Source organism: Carassius auratus, chromosome 7 (genome assembly GCF_003368295.1).
Source record: "Carassius auratus strain Wakin chromosome 7, ASM336829v1, whole genome shotgun sequence".
Taxonomy (NCBI): domain Eukaryota; kingdom Metazoa; phylum Chordata; class Actinopteri; order Cypriniformes; family Cyprinidae; genus Carassius; species Carassius auratus.
In genome coordinates this window covers 34,337,467-34,364,034 of record NC_039249.1, presented here as the reverse complement: position 1 = coordinate 34,364,034, position 26,568 = coordinate 34,337,467, and the positions used below count along the sequence as shown (strand labels likewise).

General features: G+C 38.4%; 1 protein-coding gene across 1 annotated transcript in view; it reads left to right on the top strand.

Moving 5' to 3' along the window:
- LOC113106586 (ubiquitin carboxyl-terminal hydrolase 36-like) overlaps window positions 1-20,369 on the top strand; it is a 37,902-nt gene extending 17,533 nt beyond the window's left edge. The window contains exons 2-12 of the mRNA XM_026268669.1: window positions 7,446-7,769; window positions 7,855-8,166; window positions 8,252-8,320; window positions 9,464-9,550; window positions 9,663-9,707; window positions 16,502-16,588; window positions 16,701-16,745; window positions 18,688-18,768; window positions 19,046-19,074; window positions 19,319-19,387; window positions 19,549-20,369. Coding sequence (XP_026124454.1) covers window positions 7,446-7,769; window positions 7,855-8,166; window positions 8,252-8,320; window positions 9,464-9,550; window positions 9,663-9,707; window positions 16,502-16,588; window positions 16,701-16,745; window positions 18,688-18,768; window positions 19,046-19,074; window positions 19,319-19,387; window positions 19,549-19,650 — 1,250 coding nt within the window. The 3' untranslated portion in view covers window positions 19,651-20,369. The remainder of the gene's footprint in view (window positions 1-7,445; window positions 7,770-7,854; window positions 8,167-8,251; window positions 8,321-9,463; window positions 9,551-9,662; window positions 9,708-16,501; window positions 16,589-16,700; window positions 16,746-18,687; window positions 18,769-19,045; window positions 19,075-19,318; window positions 19,388-19,548) is intronic.
- The last annotated feature ends 6,199 nt before the right edge of the window (window positions 20,370-26,568 follow it).

The following is a 26,568-nucleotide window of genomic DNA, read 5'->3' as shown; positions in this document are numbered from 1 at the left end:
AAAAATATGTTGAATATGCTCATTATTACATTTCTTACTAAGTCTATTTATACCATCTAAGATCAAATCAGGTTATTTGGTGACACTCTTATTAAAGGTTAGATGACATTTAACAAGTTGACTTAGACCAGAAGGAATTGCTTTAAGCACTGCATTGTATTCTTTAAAGCTGCGGTAGGGAACTTTTGACGTTCTAGCAGTTAATAAACAGAACTGCTTGCGTCTTGCGGAAGAACATCGTAGCCGGAACTACTTCTCTCTGTTTATGTCTATGAAGAATCACAAAGGTACCGGGTTACTCCGCCGCGGTATCACCGAAGCAATCTAAAATAGTCCGAATATAAACACTTATTATAGGTGCACCCTAGTGATTCAGGACAAGCCAAAAACACGGTTTGGAAAATGGATTCATGGAACACAAACAAAGTTCCTGACCGCAGCTCTGATTGGTTGTTTTTTACCAGGAGCGATGGATTTCTGCAAATGGCAATAGGACCACTGGGAGAAGCCAGAGGAGCTTGATTTTTTTCACAGATTATCTGTCTCATATTCTACTGTCAGGACATAATGACAGGTTTAATAAATATGTAAAAAATATTTTTTTTTACAAAAGTTCCCTACAGCACCTTTAAATGGTAAAGGGAAATTATGAACAGACATAAATTATTCATAAGACAAAAATTTAGAGAATTCCAATTATATATCTGTTAAACCAAGAAGAGAGAATAACAGATTTATTCCTAATTCTTATATAAGAGTTGTTCCATATAAAGGTTTTATGAGGTGAAAAATTGTGGGTGTAGCATAACTTCCAAGCAAGAAGGGCCTGCTGATGAAATTTATAAAGTGCAACTGGCTCTGTCTGTCTGGCAAGTAATTACATTTAAATATAAAGGGAAGGCCACCAATTTTGGTAAATATATAATTTGTGATAAAAAAAACATATAGAATTAGGATTTTAAGCACTTTTTGATCCAATTTATCCGAAAGGTATTCACTGTATCACTAAAATCTTACACGTCAAGTCCACCTTTTTATTAGACAATTTGAAAGAACTGAGTTTTTTTTTTTTTTTTTGGCTTGTGAGGTTTGTTTTTCCATATGAAATCTAGACAAATTTTGTTAATACTTTTAGCAGTAGAGTCATTAACAAAAAGAGCAAGCAAAGGATATACAAAACGAGATAACCCTTCTGCTTTGGAAAGAAGAACCCTCCCATAAAGGGAAAGGTCTCTTTGGAGCCAAAGATTAAAGATGTTTTTGTTTTTTTGACCAGTCCAGAAAAATTTTTTGTTAAATAAATACCAAGATACCTTACGTTGTGTTTTACAGAGTGAAGTGAAGTGACATTCAGCCAAGTATGGTGACCCATACTCAGAATTTGTGCTCTGCATTTAACCCATCCGAAATGCACACACACAGAGCAGTGAACACACACACACACACACACACTGTGAACACACACCCGGAGCAGTGGGCAGCCATTTATGCTGCGGCGCCCGGGAGCAGTTGGGGGTTCGATGCCTTGCTCAAGGGCACCTAAGTCGTGGTATTGAAGGTGGAGAGAGAACTGTACATGCACTCCCCCCACCCACAATTCCGTCCGGCCCGAGACTACAACCCACAACCCTTCGATTGGGATTCCAACCCTCTAACCATTAGGCCACGACTTCCCCATCGATTGAAGCATCATCACTTTTCTAGAACGTCATTATCTCACACTTGGACATATTCCGTTTCAATCAGAAGCACAAGAAAATTGCTCAATTACATTTATAGTCTTTGTCAGTTGACTCTTATCTTTCAAAAAAAGAGTCGTGTCATCAGCCAACTGGGAGATTTTAATTTCTCTATCAAAGATGGATATACCTTCCAAGCTTTTTCATGGATAATACTTAATGATAAAAGTTATGTAACTAAAATAAACATAAAAGGGGAGATTGGACAGCCCTGTCTGACACCGCGGTTAATGAAAAATCTCTTAGAAGTGTTAAAGTTGATTAAGACAGAGCTGCTAATATTTTTATAAAACATTTCAATAATATTAACAAAAAAGTCACCAAAACCAAATAACTTGAGAGTCTGCAAAATAAATTCATGCTCAAGGGTGTCAAAAGCTTTATAAAAATCTAAGAAAATAATTACAGCTTTAGAGTGTATCAAATCTGTATAGTCCAAAAGATCTAAAATAAGTCTTATATTGTTACAAATATGCCTATCTTTTAAAAAACCTGATTGTGTCTCTGCGATCAACTGATTAAGTTTTACCTTTTGTCTAATAGCAAAAACCAAGGCTAAACAATAGTCAGGAGTGTAATTGGAAGCCAATTATCTATTAAAAGAGTGTCTTTGTCCGGTTTGGGAACAAGGGATGTAATGCCTTGTTTCATTGATGCCGTCATTTCTTTTAAATCAATACATTCTTTGTACATAAAAAGCAATGGATGTTTGATTAACTCCCAAAAATCAATATAAAACTCAACAGTTAATCCATCACTCCCTGGAGATGTTTCTCTCTTCATTGAGTGAAGTGCTATCTGAATTTCTTCTATAGTCAAATCAGAGTCACATAAGGCTTTAAAGTCAGGATCAATAACTGGAACATGAGCTGGCACTTTCTTTATAAAATTATCGCAATTGTGTTTATCAAACACAGATGTGTAAATGTTTTTATAAAAGGCTGTGACAAAATTAGATATCAAATTAGGATCTATACAGTTGACACCATTAATATTAAGAACAGTCAATTTCATTTGCAGTTCCTCTTCTCTAAAGCGAACATTTTTTTACTAGAATTCATCTCTCCTTCATTTAGCACTGGACCTACAGTAACAAAGGCACCTTTAGTAATATCTAGATATGCTTGATTAATTTGTAGATGTAATTGCCTTAATTCTAACTCCTCTTTGTGATGATTGGGTTTAGGAGAAACACAAGGAGAGGGTAGGATCCAAATGCAAGTATGGTTTATTGTAACAAAAAGGTTAAATACAAAATAAACTGTCTTGAGAGACAAACACAACAAAACAAAACAAAAGAGGGAACCGGATAGGAAACTCTGAGGAACGAAAAGCTAAGGGGAAGACTCGGGAGACGAGAACATAAGCACATAGGGTAAGGACTCCATACAGATGACAGAGAAAGGCAGCTATACATAGGGAGACTAATGACAAAGGATTGTCAGCACCTGTGCGATTTAATTGGAGTGCAATTACTGCAAAGACAGAACCAGACTAGAGGAATTTAAGTGCCTATGGTGAAGTGCCTAAGGAGAAGTGAGCTCACTAGGGAACACCCAGGAAAACAGAGACTGACAGCGTGACATTACCCCCTCCCCTACGGAGCAGCTCCCAGATGCTCCACCTGAAACCCCGGAAAACCCAACAGAAAAAGAGGTAGGAGGGAGGTGAAGCTGCGGCGGACTAGGGGGGGGGGGCGGAGGGTCAGAAAACAGGGACAGGAGAACCAGATAGAATGGACAGACAGGGACAAACAACCAGGTGGAATGGAGAGACAAAAAGACAGGACAACCAGGTAAAATGGAAAAAAACAGAGACGGAACAAACAGATGGAATGGAAAGGCAGAGGCAGGAAACTGTAACACATAACAAGGAGTCCAGGAGGGTGGTGGACCGGCGGAGGATGAAGGGGAGGGACGGAGGGCCAGGTCCAAAGAAGGAGATAAATAGAAAAACAAATGAAAACAAAAACACAAAAACATGGGTACATGGAGGACATTAAGTGATGCCCACCCGGGCGGAACAGAGGGCCATCACACCCATGTGGTCAAGGCAGAAGCCCCCCCAGGGCGGAGCGGAAGACCACCACGTCCTCGCGGTCGAGGCCGGAGTTGCCCAGGGCGAGGCGGAAGACCACCACGTCCTTGTGGTCGGCCCAATAGGAGGACGAAGATCACTGGTGACTTGACTCAGTCCTCGAAAATCACCGGTGACTAGCCTTGTCTCTGGAAAGTCCATGGTACTTAGTTCTGACCCTGGAAGGTCATCAGTGACTAGCCCTGACTCTGGAGGATTCACGGAAACCTGACTCAACTCTGGAGGGTTCACGGGAACCTGACTCAACCCTGGAAAGTCAACAGGAACTAGCCCTGATTCAGGAGGGTCAACGGTAACTAGCCCTGATTCTGGAAGGTCGACGGTGACTAACCCTGACTCTGGAGGGTCCACGAACGCCTGACTCCACCCTGGAGGGTCGATAGAAATTTGACTTGATTCAGGAGGAACAACTGGAACATAACTAGACTCTGGATGGTCAGCCAGAACTAGCCCTGACTCTGGAGGGTCAACGGTAACTAACCCTGACTTTGGAAGGTCGACGGTGACTAACTCGGACTCTGGAGGGTCCATGAACACCTGACTCGACTCCGAAGGGTCAACCGGAAACTGACTCAACTCAGAAAAGTCCACGGGCACCTGACTCGACTCGGGAAGGTCAATAGGAATCTGACTTGATTTTGGACTGCCTGTGGAGACGTGAGAAGCTTCTGCTGCGGGCACCGCCTCTGGAACGGCCTCGGGCACCGCCTCGGTCACCGCAGCGGGAACGGCCTCGGGCACCGCCTCGACCTCCGGAACAGCATTGAGCATCTCCTCGGGAATGGCCTCGGCCTCCGGAACAGCATTGGGGACCGCCTCGGCCTCCGGAACAGCTTCGGGCACCGCCTCTGCTTCGGGAACAGCACCGGGCACCGCCTCGACTTCCGGAACAGCATCGGGAACCGCCTCGGGAACATCCTCCTGGACGACAACGGCCCGCTCGGGAGCATCCTCCGGGCTTTGAGGAACGGCAGACGCCTGTCTCCTCCTCCTCCGTCCTCCATGATGGCGAGTTGGTGGCTCCTTGACTGGCGACTCAGGCGTTGAGTCGGCCATCTTGTGCTGTGGCGCAGGGCTGGCGGCCATCTTGTGCTGTGGCTCTAAGCTGGCGACCATCTTGTGCTGTTGTACTAGGCTGGCGGCCATCTTGTGCTGTGGCGCTGGATTGGCGGCCATCTTGTACTGTAGCTCTGAGCTGGCGGCCATCTTGGGTTGTGGCGCTGGACTGGTGGCCATCCTGTACTATGGCGCCGAGCTGGCAGCCATCCTGTGCTGTGGCGCTGGGCTGGCGGCCATGCCACGCAGCGGCGCTGGGTTGGCGACCATTTTGTACCGCTGCACAGGACTGGCGGCCATCTGGTACCACGGCGCTGGCTCGGCCGATCTGCGTCTTCCTTCTCCTCTCGGGACATCCTGGGGAAATGGCAGCCCCCAACCGAATCCTGGGTCGACGGGAGCCCACAATGGAGATCGCTGCCGGACCTCCTCTCGACCGCTTGCTCCGGAGCGACCTCCCCTGGTCCCCCGGAACACCACTAGGAGAGAGCCCTCAAAGCCATTTCTCTCTCGTTTGCTGGCTGGGGAGGAAATGGTAGTAAACATACTGCTGGATCCTATGTGTGATGGAGTCCTTCTGTGATGATTGGGTTTAGGAGAAACACAAGGAGAGGGTAGGATCCAAATGCAAGTATGGTTTATTGTAACAAAAAGGTCTTGAGAGACAAACAAAACAAAACAAAAGAGGGAACCGGATGAAACGGATAGGAAACTCGGAGGAACGAGAAGGTAAGGGGAAGATTCGGGAGATGAGAACATAAGCACATAGGGTAAGGACTCCATACAGATGACAGAGAAAGACAGCTATACATAGGGAGACTAATGACAAAGGATTGTCAGCACCTGTACAATTTAATTGGAGTGCAATTACTGTGAAGACAGAACCAGACTAGAGGAATTAAAGTGCCTATGGTGAAGTGCCTAAGGAGAAGTGAATTCACTAGGGAACACCCAGGAAAACAGAGACTGACAGCGTGACACTCTTCCTGGGATAAATTAAACATCGATAAAGAATTATTTATTATTCTATTTGTTCGGTTAATTTTTTTTTTTTTTTTTTTTATAGATATTTGTCTAGCTCTGTATTTAAAAAAATCCCAATTGGCTCTGTACTCATTAATTTTATCAGAGAACATAGAGTTAATTATATTTTTTTTTTATATTGTCATTGAAGCTATTATCATTTAAAAGATAACCAATAACCACGTAACGTCCAACTTTCATCATTACAGCCTAATTTTAAAATGATTTGCCTGTGATCAGAAAGTGGAGCGAATGAATGAGATACACTTTTAACAAATTGCAGGGCTGATGATGAAACTAAAAATAAATCAATTCTAGATTTTATAGACATTTTACCATTTGACAAACTAAAGTCCTGTATGTCAGGATGAAAAAAACGCCAAGGATCTGTGAGGGAGAGAGAGGAACATATTGATAAAATATTATTAGAATTATGATTAATATCGAGACCATCATTGCTTCTAGGAGGAAATCTGTCCAGTGTGTTATCTAAACATTCATTAAAGTCACCGCCTAAAATTAGAAAGGAACCCGGGTATTTACTCAGCAATTCTGTCAATTTACAATTAATTTGAGAAAATAACATTTTGTTAGCAGAGAGGGAGTTACAGCCATATAAATTGCAAATAATAAAAGTTTAATTATCTTGTTTTAATGTTAATAATAATCCATCTACCTTCATTTGAAGTTATTACCTCCAGAATTTGCCCCTTAAATTTGTGCAAAAGAATTGAAACCCCAGCTGAGTGATTAGTACCATGGCTACAAAAGATTACATTTCCCCATTGATTCTTCCAGAATTTAACATCTGACTCACACGAGTGTGTTTCCTGAAGAAAAATTTAATCAGTTTCACAGTTTTTACAAAAAAAGAAATAAAAAAAAATAGCTTTCCTCATTACCACATCACGCATACCTCTAACATTTAAGGAAATAACAGAGAATGAACTAAACTTGAAATCCGTGACAAGTAGAAAAAACAAGAAAACAAACTACTGAAGAAACTGTACGGAAACTTTACTTTAAAGGAAGGAATGATAAATCCCCACGATACTTCAGAGGAGATATGTGACGAGGGTCCTTCAGAGACAGCTGCCCCTCAGATTCCCTGATGATTTTACATTTTAATCAAGATCTGACGCTGCTGACAGAGAGGACACTACTTTAAAACCTTATGAAACACACACGTGTGCTGGAAAAACAACCGCACTTTAATATGAAATATTATTAAGTGTTGCTTTTGATAAAATTTCATTAAAAAAAAAATTATTTTATCGCATATGAACGATTGCACCCTTCTCTGTTAACACACTGGACATATATTTTTTATATAAAAATTATGAAATTATGTTTAGTGTATCCTGACAGTGTATCCTGTAAAATAACTTATGCCCATTTCGGGTGTGTATTCACAGTGTGTGTGTGTGTGTGTGTGTGTGTGCACTTTGCATGAGTTAAATACAGACCGCAAATGCTGAGTATTGGTCAGTTTCACTTATTTATTTATTTATTTTTTATAATTATCTGTAGGTATCAGTGGATCAGAAGTGACTCGTGTGTTCTTCAGTTCTGGTGAAGATGTCCGTCTGTCCTGTAATAATGCTCTTTCTGGCTGCACATCAACTACATGGAACTATAACAGACCATCAGGGTCAGAGACAGCAGTTGAACTGATTGCTTTAGGAATAAAGAAGAATAACACAGAGAGACACGAGAGACTGAGTCTGGGCTCTGACTGCTCTCTGAACATCAAGGAAGTCACAAAAGAAGATCGTGGAGAATACACCTGCAGACAATATGTGAATGGACAACAACATGGAGCTGATGCACAAGTTTATCTGCATGTTCTTCATGGTCAGTGTCTCTGTTAATATTATGATTATATGTTGAATTAAACAGTAATATTGTCATGTAATCTCTGTATGATTTTCTGTTTCAGTGTCTTCATCATCCTCACAGTCTGAGATCAGATCAGGCCACTCTCTGACTCTCTCCTGTCAGTTATATAATGATGATCGAGTCTCTTGTGATACTTTAGTCCGTTCTGAGGGTCTTGATCTGATCTGGGTGAATCAGGCTGGTGTGAATCTGCAGACAGACTCCAGATTTCAGATCTCATTCTCCTCTGAACAGTGTAACATCTCTCTGACTACAACACTCCTGAATGAAGATCACAACAGAGAGTGGAGATGTCAGCTTAAACACAGAGATCAACTGAAGACCTCAGCCACATATACTGTCAAGTATCCAAGTAAATGATTTATATTAACAATTAATCATCAGTCATTTAAATATGATGGTAGTCTATGACGTATCTGAACATTCATCTTTTCCAGCTCCAAGCGAAACAAATCCACCGTCTCCAGTCACCAGCTCTAAATCAGCTTCAGCTCCTACACAAGCAGGTCCAGAATCAGCTGTTAAGATCAATGTTTACTGTGACCTGAAGACCTCACTCAGATACACTGACATGTGTTCAGATAACAACACTACATTTCTTTAACCCCGCAAACTGACACAAGATCACTTCAGTATATTATGATTAAATCCTGATCTGATCATCACAAACTATGTAAATCGTTAGGTCTAAGACTCCTAAATAGATATTTTACCACTTTTTTGGTAATAATTGTACTTTAAAATCTGTTAGCAGGCTCCTCCCCTTGTCATATTATAAAAAAACATTTATGAATTATAACAATTTAGGTTTGAATAGCACACTTTCATGTCTATGTTCAGAAAGTGACGTCACATTCAGCCAAGTATGGTGACCCATACTCAGAATTTGTGCTCTGCATTTAACCCATCCGAAGTGCACACACACAACAGTGAACACACACACACACACACACTGTGAACACACACCCGGAGCAGTGGGCAGCCATTTATGCTGCGGCGCCCGGGGAGCAGTTGGGGGTTCGATGCCTTACTCAAGGGCACCTAAGTCGTGGTATTGAAGGTGGAGAGAGAGCTGTTCATGCACTCCCCCCCACCCACAATTCCTGCCGGCCAGAGACTCGAACTCATAACCCTTCGATTGGGAATCCGACTCTCTAACCATTAGGCCACGACTTCCCAAAGGGGGGTTAAGAGGAGGGCATTTAAGAGGTTAATCAGTTTCAGAAGAGTCTATATGTCATTGATTCAGATCAAACTGAAGGTTTATTGTCTGCAGCTCACTGTGTTTCACTCTCATATAAATGAGGTATTAATAACTTCATGTGTTTATATTGTAATCAGGGCTGTTTCTGATCAAAAGAGGTTCATCTGCAAAGTCTTACTTCCATTATCACTGAACAGAATTCAGGAGACAAGATCATCAGTGATGCCTTCAGAGATACACTGTGTCTTGTCTACAGTTTAGTTAATTTAAATAGATAGCAGAACATGCCTTTGGTAAACTGCAGATTTCTGACTGTTTCTCCTTGTCCTTAACTGTCTATGTGAGCTATAGTCTTACTTTCAGTTTTTAGTAGTGTATTTATAATAATAATAATAATAATAATGCTAATAATAATAATAATGTTCTGATCATTCTTCTTCTGCAGCTTCAGCTGATTCAACACTGATTCCAGTCAGCAGCTCAAACTCTGAGAAGAAATCAAGTCAAACTACAGCAGCTTCTACAGAACAAGGTACATGATCACTGACACACATCAGCAGTCAATGAACAATGAAGTCAAACAGAGTTAAGATGTATTTGATCAAATATGATGCATCAGAACTGAAATCCTCCTCCTTATACAGAGAAACAGACTCCTCAAACCCCCGAGACAACAGCTACACAGAGAGGTATTTCTGTATGTCTTACTCATCTCAGTGGTTTAATGTGACTCTTACAGTAGAATTGGTATTCACATAACTGATTTACTGTAGACTTTAAGAGAAGCTTATCACTGCTCTTGTTTAATTTGTAGACCTCAGAGACTTGTTTTCTCTTTCACAAAAAGCAAGTCAATGTGAAAGCTAGGTCACTTTCTTCACAAAGATGAATGGAACTTTGGTTCTTTTAGTTTCAGGACGTAACTATTAATAATCTTTCTATCAGGGGTTAAAGCAAAAAATTAAATAAAAAATCCTGAGCCTGAACATTTAATATGGATTACATAATCAGAGAGTAGCCTATTTATTTTAGACACGTCAAGATTTCTGTAATATATTGGCTATATTTATTTTTAAACCCACCGACTAAAAAATTAAGACACTACCTGACCCAAAATATCACCCAAAGTTTCTACAGCTTTTTTCTTAGCTATTTCTGAATCTGGAAAAATGACTGGGGCTAACTTGTTTCTGCAGTCGGTAGAGCGATATAAATCTGTGTGATGTATGGCACGATGAATGCCTGTCACTTCTGCTGCCCAAACTTTGTCAACCTTTGGGTCATTTGGTTTATTGAAAAATGATTGCACTGGTTTTCATGTTTCTTGATGTGCTTTTTTTTCTCTGGTACTCACATGCACCATGCCGCTTCACGTAGTATTCTCCACCATGTCCCACAGAAAAACATTTCATATATAAAATGCAAAAAGCTCTCTCTGCTTCGCCATCTACAGGTCTTAACCAAGATTATGTTGCATTCGCTATTAAAAGTGATTCTTCTCTTTTTCGTGACCACACTGGCCACGGGTGCTTAATCTGACCAAAAGTTTGAGTTTGAGATTGTTAACAACGTTGAGGAGAGGAGGCGTTCGTGCACCAGTCAACAGTTTGATTGACGTACGACTCAGCCTCTCGACTAACACTTTTATTGCTCTCCTCCAAACTATTGAACATAAGTTAACAGTACGCCTGTAGACGTATCCTTGTATTTATTAGACAGGGTCTTATTAAAAAGTGAGGTGGGACAAAGGGTAAAATTGCTGTACAGTACAACATTAAACGGGACTGGTGGTTACTCTATTCGCGCCAGTTATTCACCCAATGAAGTGTAGGCCTATGCATTTCAAAATTGTGTCTAGTACTATATAAAATACAAAGGTTTAATTGGCATCTTTATTACAAACTTCCTTGACCGACCGTGACCCGAATATCATAAAAAATATTTTTGGATGACTCGTAACTGCTTTTTTTTGTGGATCATCTCATTCTGTTTGTGACACTCTACACTGCAAAACCTTTATCCTTTCATTTTTAATCTCACTGGGTCTCTCGGGAGAAGTAAATCAAACATGCTTTGTGTTGCAATGCTCGTTATTGGCTGATCGCCAGTGATGTCATACATTCATGTGCATACACTCCACAAATTCAGGATCAAAGCCTGAGTTGACAAAGAAAGTTGATGAACAGTATCATGGTACCAACAAATCCGGGTTGGAGAAGTTTGGTTTTGTCAACTCAAAATTAATCCTGTAAACTCTGAATTTGTTCAGCTACTACTATTATGGTACATGCCCCTAGACAAATTAGCGCAAGAGCACAATTCCAAACTGCGCAGATGGGTGTGGAGATTTCTGCAGTGATTTACTAACAATCGCTCAAATTAAACAACACAGACACAACATCTAATTTACATATCGACCAACACAATATACCAAGTGCAGCGCAAATTAGCATAGTCACAAATAAAGAATGAAGAAAATAAAGAAACCACAGTAGATTGAAAAAGAACCAAATGCCTACAAATATAGGGATTCATGAAGTTTTGATAGAGCTGGTATTGTGTGACTCCTAGTTTAGAGTTCACTTTTTATTTCCTGATGCAAATTAAAAAGAACATGTTCAGGCTTACTATATCATATGTTCAGATAATGTGTTCTTCTGTCATTTCAAATAAATTAAAGCTTGTGGAAAATTCCTCTCCCTTCTTCCATGCGCTCTCTGTTCTATGCGACAGTAATTGCAGAAGCGCAAAACCTGTTAGCCAGCACCCCACATTATGGGACTCACAGCGAAAAGTGCTCTACCTAACTACTAATTGTAACAGTTTCCTACTTCAGTGTGTTACAAACATAATTTTGGTGTCTTTGGAAAGAAGATCCTTTGGGCTTTACTTTTTATCAACCAGATTTGATAATGCTCAAAAATATTAAAAGTTATAGACACTAAAGTGCCTTGAATTTTTTTTTTTTTTTTTTTTGGTTTTATCACACTTAAATATATATTTTTTTATTTTATATAATAATACATTAAATGAGTCCTGGAGCAATCTAGAAAAGTAATGGGTTGAGAGTCACATGTCTCATGAGTTTTTATTTCAAATCTGAATAAGACATCATGAAAAATGAGACTCCTGCAAATATTTTTATGAGACTATGTCTATACCCCCCGCCCCCCAAATATAAAAAATACCAATAGTATTGAAGGTTTCTACAAACTATTTAGTCATTAAACATACCACTGCATTGTTTTTTTTTTTTTGTTTTTTTTTTTCATTATAAACCACTAGACAGAACATTTGACATCCTATAAGTGATTTATTTGAGCACTAGAAAAATACAATAAGAATATTTGAGTAAGAAAAATAAGAATAACAATATTTTTTTTTTAAAAGATTTAACTTTGTTTGCCAGTTACAGAAAATCCAGAGATTGCTAGAAATGCAGTATTTACAATGAATTACGATGCAAATAAGTGCTGATGTGCTGATGGCCACTTATACAGATGGTAATAACACAAATGTGCGAAAGTAAATAATCCACTATCTCTATTCATAAAGACGTGTTCACTTTGATAGCCGTGATCATACAGTAATAGCGAACTGATTTGGGCTGATTTGCACTCAAACAGATGGTAATCATGCAGATACATTCACATTCAACATAAAATACACTCTCACATATATAAAAACTGTTAAAAAATAACAGAAACAAAGAAAAAGGTGATCGCTGTAAGTTCCGCCTCCATCAGCTGACAGGTGCGTCAGAGCACGTCACGAGCCCTCAGGAGGGTGCGCCAAAATTCAAATAAACTATCTTTCGCCTAATTTTCATTCATTCTTTTTTCCGGTGGGTCGTCTCATTCTGTTTGTGACACTGTACGCTGCAAACCCATGCCGTTTATTTTACTACCAAGATGCAGTTTCCGACCGTGAGTTATTCCATAACGGACACAAACAGTTCTGTCGCTGAAGAACTGAAACGTAAACAAATGATTTATGATCCATATTACAATGTTATTGATTCGTTGGACTAAACGTGCTTCATGAGATGTCTTTCAGTGGACCCTTACCTTTCTAACTAAACCGGGATTTACAGCTGTGGATGTGTTTATGACTTGTTATTACGACGGATCTGGTATGTACAGCGTTTCTAATGTTCATGTTTTTATGTGTACTGCTTACACAAATGTAGCAAATACAGTCTTTATTAGCTTTCCATTGAAAAACAGCAATCTTTCGTCGATGCTTGAGGCTTAAATCTTTATAATGATACATTGTTTGTCAAGATTAAATTTGTCCCGTTTAATTAAATATATTCGTAAACACTGACATGTGCGAGTTTAGGGGTTTTCAGGACGCCCACGTCGGGGTGCTGGCTGACGGGTTTAGACTTGCTTTCTTTGGGCGTTAAATAATGGAGCAAATGTCAGTAATTTGATGAGCGCAAACGTTAGTAAAATGCATTGGATGACTCATTTAAATCTTACACAATATTACACAGAGTGTCGTTTTTTTCCAAATATTAGCATGATTACAAATGTGATGATTTTATTCAGCGTACAGTTTAATAAACAAGAACTTAATATCAAGTGACTTACATTTTAGACACCAAATCGTCTGTTTCGCTGTATTTCGCCAACGGAAATGGTTCCAAAATCCACAGAATTGTTTTGCGTCTCTGAGCAACAATTCCTGAGTGAATCAGCCGCTTGAATGAATCGCTTGAATCTCAATGATTTGCTAATTAACAGTGATTCTCTGCCACCTACTGGCAGGTTTCATTTCAGGATTAAAGTGTCTTCATTTTTTTATAATTCCACAGTATTTAACGTTTTAGATTTTCAACATTAAAAACATTTTTATGCATCTGTAACTGCTCTTGACTGATACATTTTTTAATAAAGTTTAATCTATTCTATAGTTATACATTAGATTACAATTTATGTACCTGAAAATCTCTTGTTTAAACCTACATGAAAAACTTGAAAAGCACCATTTATTTCATTTATATGTTTGTTCTGTTGAATTCATTTGTGTTAATACTCGTAATTTGATTATTTGTAACTATTTTATTACTTACTGTTTATTTGTCTAACAATATTTAAAATATGAGTTAATCTAGTAGCTTTTGCTGTCATTAACCTAATTATTGAGGTTAAATGTAACAAAGACAATGAAAACAATATTATGCTTATTTTATAGGCCCATTTTCTTGTCTTTTATTTTTATTACTTTTTTGATGTGGGACCAGTGAAAATTTTGGTGGGGCAAGTAAAAATTTGAATCACTGGCCCAGGGCCGTAGCTGGGGTTTGCGGGGACCCGGTGAAGGTTGTACCGGTGGGTCCTGTTTGAAATTTGAAATTTTTATGTTCGTTCATTTTTTATTTATTTGTGCTATTTAAACAATGTTTAATTTTTTTCAAGTTTGGTCAAGTAGGTGTCCATGAACAGAAACCGAATAATTAAATGTAAAATAGAACTGGATAGTCTTCAATGTAAAATGAAATATACAATCAAACCAAAATTTATTCAGACACCTTCAACATTTCTCACATTATTACATTTTTTTATTTTTATTTTTTATTTATAATTATCTGTAGGTAATAGTGGAACAGAAGTGACTCGAGTGTTCTTCAGTTCTGGTGAAGATGTCTGTCTGTCCTGTAATAATGCTCTTCCTGGCTGCACATCAACTACATGGCTCTATGGCAGACAGTCAGGAGCAGTTGAACTGATTGCTGGAGGAATAAAGAAGAATAACACAGAGAGACACGAGAGACTGAGTCTGGGCTCTGACTGCTCTCTGAACATCAAGAAAGTCACAAAAGAAGATCGTGGACATTACACCTGCAGACAATATGTGAATACAACACATCATGTAGATGATGCACATCTTTATCTGCATGTTCTTCATGGTCAGTGTTTCTGTGAATATTATGATTATATGTTGAATTAAACAGTAATATTGTCATGTAATCTCTGTCTGATTTTCTGTTTCAGTGTCTTCATCATCCTCACAGTCTGAGATCAGATCAGGCCGCTCTCTGACTCTCTTCTGTCAGTTATATAATGATGATCGAGTCTCTTGTGATGGTTTAGTCCGTATTGAGCGTCTTCATCTGATCTGGGTGAATCAGTCTGGTGTGAATCTGCAGACAGACTCCAGATTTCAGATCTCATTCTCCTCTGAACAGTGTCTCATCTCTCTGACTACAACACTCCTGAATGAAGATCACAACAGAGAGTGGAGATGTCAGCTTAAACACAGAGATCAACTGAAGACCTCAGCCACATATACTGTCAAGTATCCAAGTAAATGATTTATATGAACAATTAATCATCAGTCATTTAAATATGATGGTAGTCTATGACGTATCTGAACATTCATGTTGTCCAGCTCCAAGCGAAACAAAGCCACCGTCTCCAGTCACCAGCTCTAAATCAGCTTCAGCTCCTACACAAGCAGGTCCAGAATCAGCTGTTAAGATCAATGTTTACTGTGACCTGAAGACCTCACTCAGATACACTGACATGTGTTCAGATAACAACACTACATTTCTTTAACCCCGCAAACTGACACACGCTCACTTCAGTATATTATGATTAAATCCTGATCTGATCATGACAAACTATATATCGTTGGACTCCTAAATAGATATTTTACCACTTTTTTGGTAATAATTGTACTTTAAAATCTGTTAGCAGGCTCCTCCCCTTGTCATATTACAAAAAAAAAAATCATGAATTATAACAATTTATTTTTAAATAGCACATTTTCAAGTCTATGTTCAGAAAGGGGGGTTAAGGGGGGGAGGGGGAGTTAAGAGGTTAATCAGTTTCAGAAGAGTCTATATGTCATTGATTCAGATCAAACTGAAGGTTTATTGTCTGCAGCTCACTGTGTTTCACTCTCATATAAATGAGGTATTAATAACTTCATGTGTTTATATTGTAATCAGGGCTGTTTCTGATCAAAAGAGGTTCATCTGCAAAGTCTTACTTCCATTATCACTGAACAGAATTCAGGAGACAAGATCATCAGTGAAGCCTTCAGAGATACACTGTGTCTTGTCTACACTTTAGTTACTTTAAATAGAAAGCAGAACATGCCTTTGGTAAACTGCAGATTTCTGACTGTTTCTCCTTGTCCTTAAAGCTGCAGTAGGTAACTTTTGTAAAAATATATTTTTTTACATATTTGTTAAACCTGTCATTATGTCCTGACAGTAGAATATGAGACCGGTAATCTGTGAAGAAAAAATCAAGCTCCTCTGGCTCCTCCCAGTGGTCCTATTGTCATTTGCAGTTAGAATGCAAGACGCAAGCAGTTCTGTTTATTAACCGCTAGAGCGTCAAAAGTTACCAACTGCAGCTTTAACTGCCATGTGAGCTATAGTCTTACTTTCAGTTTTTAGTAGTGTATTTAGAATAATAATAATAATGATAATAATAATAATAATGTTCTGATCATTCCTCTTCTGCAGCTTCAGCTGATTCAACACTGATTCCAGTCAGCAGCTCAAACTCTGAGAAGAAATCAAGTCAAACTACAGCAGCTTCTACAGAACAAGGTACATGATCACTGACACACATCAGCAGTCGATGAACAATGAAGTCAAACAGAGCTAAGATGTATTTGATCAAATATGACGCATCAGAACTGAAATCCTCCTCCTTATACAGAGACACAGACTCCTCAAACCCCCGAGACAACAGCTACACAGAGAGGTATTTCTGTCTTACTCATCTCAGTGGTTTAATGTGACTCTTACAGTAGAATTGGTATTCACATAACTGATTTACTGTAGACTTTAAGAGAAGCTTATCACTGGTCTTGTTTAATTTGTAGACCTCAAGCACTTGTTTTCTCTTTCACAAAAAGCAAGTCAACATGAAAGCTAGTTCACTTTCTTCACAAAGATGAATGGGAACTTGGTTCTTTTAGTTTCAGGACGTAACTATTAAAATCACAGCGAGCACTTATTAACTTTCTTTGTTATTAGAGCTGTAGTCAAGTCCAGCTTTGTCGAGTCCAAGTCAAGTCCAAGTCCAGGACTAGTCGAGACCGAGTCAAGACCGAGTCCAAAGAGGTTCGAGTCCAAGTCAAGTCCAAGTCCGAGTCCAAATGAGAGAAAAAAGGGTCCTCTTCAAGACCACATACTTAACTACTGAAAATGTTTGTGATGCGAGAGAAAGCATATCTCCTATTCTAAGAAAATAATTTTACATTATTATTTGTAATGATCAAAAAGCATGTGCAAAGTAAAAACTCTGTAGGACAGGGGTCTCCAAACTACATCCTGGAGGGCCAATGTCCTGAAAAGTTTAGCTACAACTGGCCTTAACACACCTGGAAGATTAGTGTGTCTAGTAAGAGCTTGATTAGGTTCAAGTGTGTATAATTAGGGTTAAAGTTAACAGGGGCGTTACACAAGATCCTGGGCCCTATGCATAGGCAGTCCTGATGGGAGCCGATGCCCCCCACCCATGAAAATATCCAGGTAAAATAAAATATATTTCAGATTCCTACTTTTCAAGGGCCCTCTCTTCCTTTGGGGCCCTGGTAATCAGTACTGGTTTTACCCCCAGTCCGATCCTGGGAGCTAAACTATAAAGGACACTGGCCCTCTAGAACAGAGTTCGGAGCTGTAAGGACAAATTATTTTTTATGTACTTTATTTTCATTTTATTTACTTAATAATGCTGCATTTGCTGACCTTATGTTTTTGGTCAAAATTTAAAATGACTGATGCCCAGACACACGCACACGCACAGAGACACAGTGCACAGACACATGCAAAGCTCGGGATATGACAAATGCGCGCAACAAGGAAGTGATACGTTTGGCTCTACTGGGCATGCGCACATAAATACAGCGACATTTTTGTCATACTGTACTTAGTGCTTGCATAGACTACTCTGCGCTGTCGGAAACAATCGACTACTCCAGCATGCATTAACCATAATTCACACAAAGTGTTTGCAAGTACGACGTGAATTTTAGAATTACAATATTGCGTGGAGCTGTTACTATATGGCCTTATCTATGTTGCATGTAAAAATAAAATATGTAATGTAATAATGATTAGGGTTGTGCCTGAAGCCGAATTCCTTATGCGGAATGGCAAGGATACAGCACCTCAACAGAGAGTTACACTGATATGGAGCTGCTGTAAACTAACAGTTGAAATACAACTAATTCAATATTGCGAAGGGAATGTCTGTAAGGTTTATTTTGTGTTCATGCATTAAAATATAGTTGTTGAATATGGTGAATCTGAACTAAAAATCCTTCCTCTATAAAATCAGCTAAAGCACTAATGTCAGTTTCTGTGTTTGTGATTGATTTCAGTGGTTTTATTCACATTCTGTTGTTCTTCTAGAAACAGTCTCTAAATACACAACAGATTCTCTGTGGAGATGTTAGAACAGCTGATCATGACTTTGACTTCATGTCATGTCTCTTGTACATCAACACCAATCCACCAATCCAGAAATCTTTCATCATGTCACTGAGATATCAAGTCTCCAAACTATCCAAAACCATCATGTTACTTATGATTTTATGTATCTGTCGTAGTAGTTGTTTTTATATCTGTGATGTACAGTAAATGTTCTGCTGTTGTGTTCATCTGAATCTGAATGTGTCTCTCTATATATTCTCCGTCAGTGATCAGGATTGTTGCTTCTTCTGCGTTAGCTGTTCTGGTTACTGCTGTTATTCTTTGGTTGGTTCGCAAAAAAAGAGCTGGTGAGTATTTAGAGTTTACAGGCATTACATCAGACAAGAGTTTAAAAATATCAGACTTTGTATTTAGAGAGGCACATCAGATTTCCGTGATGAAACTGAAACTGCTAGGATGTGATGTTAAATATGTGTGTGATCAAATGTTTGGCTTGAGTGAACAGTAATATACAAACTAACATGAAATGTATTATCTGCATTATAATTCATCTAGACTTTTATAATTCATCGATTGCATTATTTTTGTTGGTGAGCTATCATAAATATTCCTATTATTTTTCAGATAACAGAAAAGGGACTAATGACTCTGTGGTAAGTATCATAATACCAGTGACTTATGGTTGATACATTAGCTAGCTTTTATGTCTATAATCACAGCCCCAGAGCAGAAGGTCTCAGTTATATCTGTACTTTTATTAGTCAGGTTAGATAAATGCATCAGCTGAATTAAATGTTTGTTTAATATTTACTGTTTTTTTTAAATGTCACATAACAATAAATATAATGGACTCAACTAATGCAATCATAACTTCACCATGTTTCCATTAATGTTTAGGAGCAGAAAGATGATGCGACTTACACTGAGATTGACACAAACTGGAAAATCGAAGCCAAAAATAACAAGGTGAGTAAAACACTTCCCTGTTCTTCTGTTGATGCTCACTATCGCCATCCACCTTCTCTTAACAGTTTGACACAAGTTTTATTCTTAGGCTCTAACATCATGCTGTAATATTTGTGTTAACACTTGCATCTTGTTTGACAATATTTGTGATATTCATGCAGGTTCATGATGATGATGATGATGAAGATGATGATGATGATGATGAAGGGATTTATTCTTTTATCACACAAGCAACTGTTGAACCTCAGGATGATTGCAGTTAAATGGCATTTGTGAACAAGAACCATCAGAAATAAGTTAAACAGTCATTAATTATACAAAGGCATTCTAATATCAATCGTATAGGAATATTAACCTTATATTATCGACTCCTAAGGGTTTCATTCATCCCCATTGTAAATACTGTCTCACATTTTAACATACATTCCCAAGTGGTGATCTGATTGTAATGTTTTGGTCAGATTGTGATGTTTATTTTAAAGTAGCTGTCTGCTTGCTGAATTAATGCTAGTGCTTAATAATACTGGATTGTGCATTAACCTCTAGAAATAAAATAAAAACCATGTTCTCTCTTAGATCATTCTCATTAAATCATCTATTATATTGAGTGATTACTGCAGACTAGTTATCGAATTATGAAAACAAGTTCAAGTTATGTAATTATTTAAATGTGTATTAACAAGAAGTGAATGATAATGTGGTGTTGAACACTTGAGCAGCTGTTTTCAGTAACACTTGTGATATCAGATTTTATTTGTCAGTAATAAATTTAAGACATAAAGCAGTCTGTCAAATATACATTTACAGTGAATTATTCTTGTACAGATTTTTTAGACATCATACAGAAACCTCTTGATTGTATGTGTTCAAACCTTTAGGATACAGAGGAGTTTGTGCAAAACTATTTCTGTTAGTGAGCAGATTGTGTCTGTGAGAGACTTCATTGTCAATAGTTTTTTATTGGAAATATGTTGCGATTTAAGAAGAAAGAAACAGAATAAATAATGTAAATGGAGTCATTTTATGATTTATTGATTCTATAGTACTTTAATGGTTCCATTGACTATTATTTAAGTACGTCAAGGAAGAAATATTTGAAAATAACTGCATTGCCAAAAGATTGACATAATATGAATAATAATAACATTCCTCTTACAATTCTTGAAGAATATATATACACACACACACACACACACCTATATATCATTGTAGCGTCAAAAATTATCAAAGACTTCTGTTTTCCTGCCCCAAACTATCTTGAGTAACAAAAGGGGTATTTGGCATTCCTGAAGGCACAGAAGTGCTGATATCAATCAAGGCCTGTAGGCCAATATAATCGTGTTTCCACCGCAGGAACTTTACCTTTATTGCCTAGCATCCATCTGGTAAATCTCCGCTCTCTACCCTTATTTGTCTCTCGGACAAATAAGGATTTCTCTGACTCTGCTGCTCTGTGTTTCACGGAAACTTGGCTGAATGACGCCATACCGGACAGCGCGCTCCATCTGCCAGACTTTTCGCTGTTTAGAGCGGATTGCGACGCAAAATCAAGGGAAAAATCACGCAGAGGCGGGACATGGTTTTACATCAATAAACGGTGGTGTACAGATGTAACTGTGTTAAAGAAGATGTGCTTTTCAGATCTAGAAGTGCTGTCTGTCAACTGCAAGCTGTTCTATTCGCCGCGGGAGTTTCACTCGTTCATTCTGGTCAGTGTTTACATCCCTCCTCAAGCGCATGTGAGCTCAGCTTTACAGAAACTTGCTGATCAGATCACAGACACAGAACAACAACACCCGGACTCTGTTTTAATCATTCTCGGGGACTTTAATAAAGCCAATCTCTCCTGTGAACTGCCAAAATACAGACAGCATGTTACTTGTCCCACCACAGACAGTAACATATTGGATCAATGTTACACCACAATAAAGGATGCATATCACTCTGTTCCTTGAGCAGCTTTGGGACGTTCTGATCACTTTTTTGTTTATCTTATACCAACCTACAAGCAGAAACTAAAATCAGCTAAACCTGTAGTAAGGACTGTAAAAAGATGGACTAATGAAGCAGAGCAGGATTTACAATCTTGTTTTGACCTCACTGATTGGACTGTTTTTGAAGCTGCTGCCACCGATCTGGATGAACTCACAGAGACCGTAACATCATATATCAGTTTCTGTGAGGATATGTGTATTCCTACCAGGACTCAACTAATTTACAACAATGACAAACAGTGGTTCACTGCAAAACTCAGACAGCTCCGTCAGGCCAAAGAAGATGCTTACAGGAAAGGGGACAATTTCTTGTACAAACTGGCTAAATAGACACTGGTAAAGGAGATAAAAGTGACGAAGAGGAATTATTCTGAAAAAATAAGGACTCAGTTCACTCCCAACGACTCAGCATCAGTGTGGAAAAGTCTGAAAGAGATCACCAACTACAAGACACCACCCCATGGGCATAGGTTTGGTCTCAGCATTGGTGGGGATATCCACATACACCCCCTCAAGGATTTTTTTGGTTTTAAGATACCAGTGATTTAATGGTGATATCCTTTTTTATTTCAGACTGATGGCAATACATAATATCACAATACAGAAGTTAATCTACTTAATCTCATTATATTGTATCCTGACCCCAATATACCATCCTGTATACTGTCCCTAAAGAGCTAGTATAACTGTATAATCTTAAAAATGCACTCTCAAAAAAAAATAAAAATAAAAAAATAAATAAATAAACCAGTACACTCACTTTTATGTTGACTGCAATATTCTAAGTTAAGGTACAGGCTAATTGACATTCAGTTACTTGCTAACATACAATTCTATCATCCTGGATAACACATACTATCACCAGTTAATATGATTTTCCACAATAGAATCTGCATTTGAAAGCCTGGTCAGTCACTACTGCTAGTTTATTTGTGTGGCTAGCTAGTTATTTTGCCTACTTACACTCTGACTCTGCTTTATGAAAAATCTTTTTATGGCCCCTTTCTTCTTCTTGGGTGGCATCTACAAAGTACAAAAGGGGCAAACCGGAATATTAAAATGTTTTTATTCTGGCCTTTGTATGTGGCAGAGAGACAGCCCTGGTAACTTACCTTCGGCGTCTTCAACATGCACACACGCGTGCACACACACCACCCGCTCGCTGCTAGTGCAAACACAAAAGTAGTCCTGGCCCGCGCGTGTAGCCTGTCAGATACCCCGCCGCCAATCAAATTATGGCGTTTCTTGTACTGTTGTCGTCCTGGCCGTTAGAATCGATCCAAATAGCAGTGCAAAGATCCAAATAGCAGTTCAAATGAGCTTGCTAAATATTGGTGGGGACAAATTTGTAATCTCAAAATATTGATAGGGACTAGTACCTAGCGTCCCCCCCTAAACCTACGCCCATGCACCAAAATAATGAATACAAGTTATGCATTAACACTTTGTGAATTAGCACAAACACTTTTGTGAATTTTTTTTTTTTTTTTTCTCGTTTGAGGTACAACATATCAGCTGCTCTGTTGATTCACATGCGGGTCTTAGGATTTAGCTGGATGTTCATATCACAAATATTGTCTGTAAACATTCGAACACTGTACAACCACAGGGGACAACTTGGTTCAGTGGACTATGGGAGTTTCACAAACATTTCAAATGATGATCTAGATTGTCATATTCCTGAGGTTCTTTAACAAACCCCTGGATCAGGAGAGACATACATCACTGGTAGTTTGAGGGGAAGAGGGATCAGAGTTCCGCGATGGCGAGAGCGAGAGCGTTTAAGAATCATAGATCCAGTGGGAAGAGCCTTAAGAGGACGAAGGGCTATTCAACGGAGGGTCTACAATGTCTCTGTCCCAAATCAATTGTGGTATGTGTTTTGTAAATTTGTAATTACTCTCTAGCTGGTTAATTAAGCAAGATTGCTGCTGTTGTAAAATCAAAATGAAAAAGTGATAATGCACCATAAAAAAGTATAAGCATGAAAAAAAAACATGATATTTAGATTAATTATTGCATTATTTATATTATTATTATTTATGTATATTTCTAACAACAGTTTTTTTGGCAAGAAAAAGACAACAAAGCCAAAAAGTTTAACTTTGATGTGGTTTATAAGAATAAGAATAATGATAATAATAACTAGGAATTCCAGAAGCCTTAGTCTGGATCCAACCCTTAAATGAAGAATCAAATACCTGAGAAGAGAAGATGCAAACCATCAGAAAACATACAGAATTACCAAAATTTGCCATATGTTAAATATATTCAGTTTCCACAATGTATAAATGTATTGTATAAACTTGATTTGCTGTTCTGTACAGAATACATTAGTTACTGATAAGCTGTTACTTCAATAATTACTTAATAGTTATACAGTAAGAAACAGTATTTAAGTGTTACTATTATGGTTGTTGCTGTTGTAAAATCATCATGAAAATGTGAGATACCGATACATTAAAAAAAGTATAAGTATAAATAGGAAGGAGGAAAAACTTTATTGAGAATGTTTTATTTATTTATTTTTCACAAAAGCTTTTTGGCAAGAAAAAGACAAAAAAGTTTCATTTTGATCCAATGTGGTTTATAATAATATAAATAATTCTTATTTCAGGCATATTGACACAAACCACAAGTTAAATCCATGGGGATTTGTGTTTCACGGTGGAGTTGATGGCTATAACCTACCTGAGATGTTGCACGGACAACAGAGCATCAGCTGCCTCGCAACTTTTCCAAAATGCAGTGGATCTGTTTGGACTCCCCCAACATGTCAGGGGTGATGCAGGTAGTGAGAATATTGATGTTGCAAGGTTTATGATTGAGAATCGAGGGGCAAACAGAGTAAGCTTTATGGTTGGTTGTAGTGTTCATAATCAACGCATCGAAAGATTGTGGGCAGAACTTAACAGGGTGGTGTCAGCTTATTTTAAAGATTTTTTCCTTTTCATGGAAAATGTTGGCATTTTAGATAGCAACAACCCAATTCACATTACGGCTCTTCATCATGTTTTCCTCCCAAGAATAAACAGATCTCTTGATGAGTTTATAAGCCAGTGGAACCACCATAGTTTAAGGACAATGGAAAGCCACTCCCCACTGCAACTTTGGACAGCTGGAATGCTCCAACTTCCTGAAAATCAAGGACCACTCAATATTGCGCATCTGCAAAGACCTTATGATCATCGCCGGTGTCATCCTGAGTTAATCACAGTAAATCCCTTGACTGACGATGAAAATCATGGAATAGAACTTTTTTTCGCAGCAGGTAACTTGCTTGAAATAAATACTTGTAATTTTGGTAATGTTTATCACATTGAAGTTATTGTGGTGACAGAAAAAGGCATTAGCATGTACAATTATGATTTAAAAACAAAATACGCTTTTCTTTCATGATGAACCATTGAACATTATCACCATATAAATAGTGTATATTATATGATGCATCCTTGTAAACGTTATAACATAACCCTGTTGTTCAAGGTGAAACCTGTATTTTAAGTTTTTAAATCATTTGATGTAGTTTTGTGTAGTGTAATTTTGTAACTACAGTATATTATATAAAATGAGAATAAATGTTACATTTAAAAAGTCATGGATGCACAAGTCCCACCACTGTAGACACAAAGAAAAATATAAGCCAGTGCACAAAAAGTAAGAACAGAAAAAACATTTATTTAAAAGAAAGCCATACACAGCCTATAAAGAAATAACAATTACAACCGGGGGACATGGCTGTTCAGGTTAGAAGACTGGAACATGTAGCTTGAAATACATCTTAAAATGTAATGAAGAACTTCAATTTCTTTTATTGTTTTTTCATGTGTTGTTACAGTAAATACAGAATGTTGGTATCAATGAATAACATAGTGAAATAACCGCAATAGCCTAAACAATCTAACATAACTCAAGCTCTACATGCCTCGAAAATATTACCTCTCACGCTCTTCCAAATCCTGATGAATTGCGTATTGCAAAATCCATGTCAGATCTGAAAGCAGTGTACACTGCATGAACTGGTATGCGTAGAATATTTTCACAAGTATTGGCCACTGGAAATCGGGAACAGGTAATGAACTCAAGTCTTGGCTTTGGAGAGAAACCCAGTGCTGGAATGCTGTCACATCCAGTGAAGAAAACAAGAACATCCTCCAGAGAGACATTGTTTTCAACTGTAAAACAACAAAAAAGAGTACCACATGTCTATGTTAAATGATACCACTGGAGTAATGCTAAATTGTTATCAATCAATCAATCACCTTTATTTATATAGTGCTTTAAACAAAATACATTGTGTCAAAGCACTGAACAACATTCATTTGGAAAACAGTGTCTCAATAATGCAAAATGATAGTTAAAGGCAGTTCATCATTGAATTCAGTTATGTCATCTCTGTTCAGTTGAAATAGTGTCTGTTTTTATTTGCAATCAAGTCAATGATATCGCTGTAGATGAAGTGACCCCAACTAAGCAAGCCAGAGGCGACAGCAGCAAGGAACCGAAACTCCATCGGTGACAGAATGGAGAAAAAAACCTTGGGAGAAACCAGGCTCAGTTGGGGGGCCAGTTCTCCTCTGACCAGACGAAACCAGTAGTTCAATTCCAGGCTGCAGCAAAGTCAGATTGTGCAGAAGAATCATCTGTTTCCTGTGGTCTTGTCCTGGTGCTCCTCTGAGACAAGGTCTTTACGGGGATCTGTATCTGGGGCTCTAGTTGTCCTGGTCTCCGCTGTCTTTCAGGGCAGTAGAGGTCCTTTCTAGGTGCTGATCCACCATCTGGTCTGGATACGTACTGGATCCGGGTGACTGCAGTGACACAGACTGATCTGGACACAGACTGGATCTGGTGGCCACGGTGACCTCGGAACAAGAGATAAACAGACAAATATTAGCGTAGATGCCATTCTTCTAATGATGTAGAAAGTACGATGTTATGTGAAGTGTTTCCGGTTCCGGTTTACCTAATTAATGCAGCCTAAAAATCCTTTAACGGATTTGGATATTAAAAGCATATTAGTATGTTATGTGTATGCCAGGTTAAAGAGATGGGTCTTTAATCTAGATTTAAACTGCAAGAGTGTGTCTGCCTCCCGAACAATGTTAGGTAGGTTATTCCAGAGTTTAGGCGCCAAACAGGAAAAGGATCTGCCGCCCGCAGTTGATTTATATATTCTAGGTATTATCA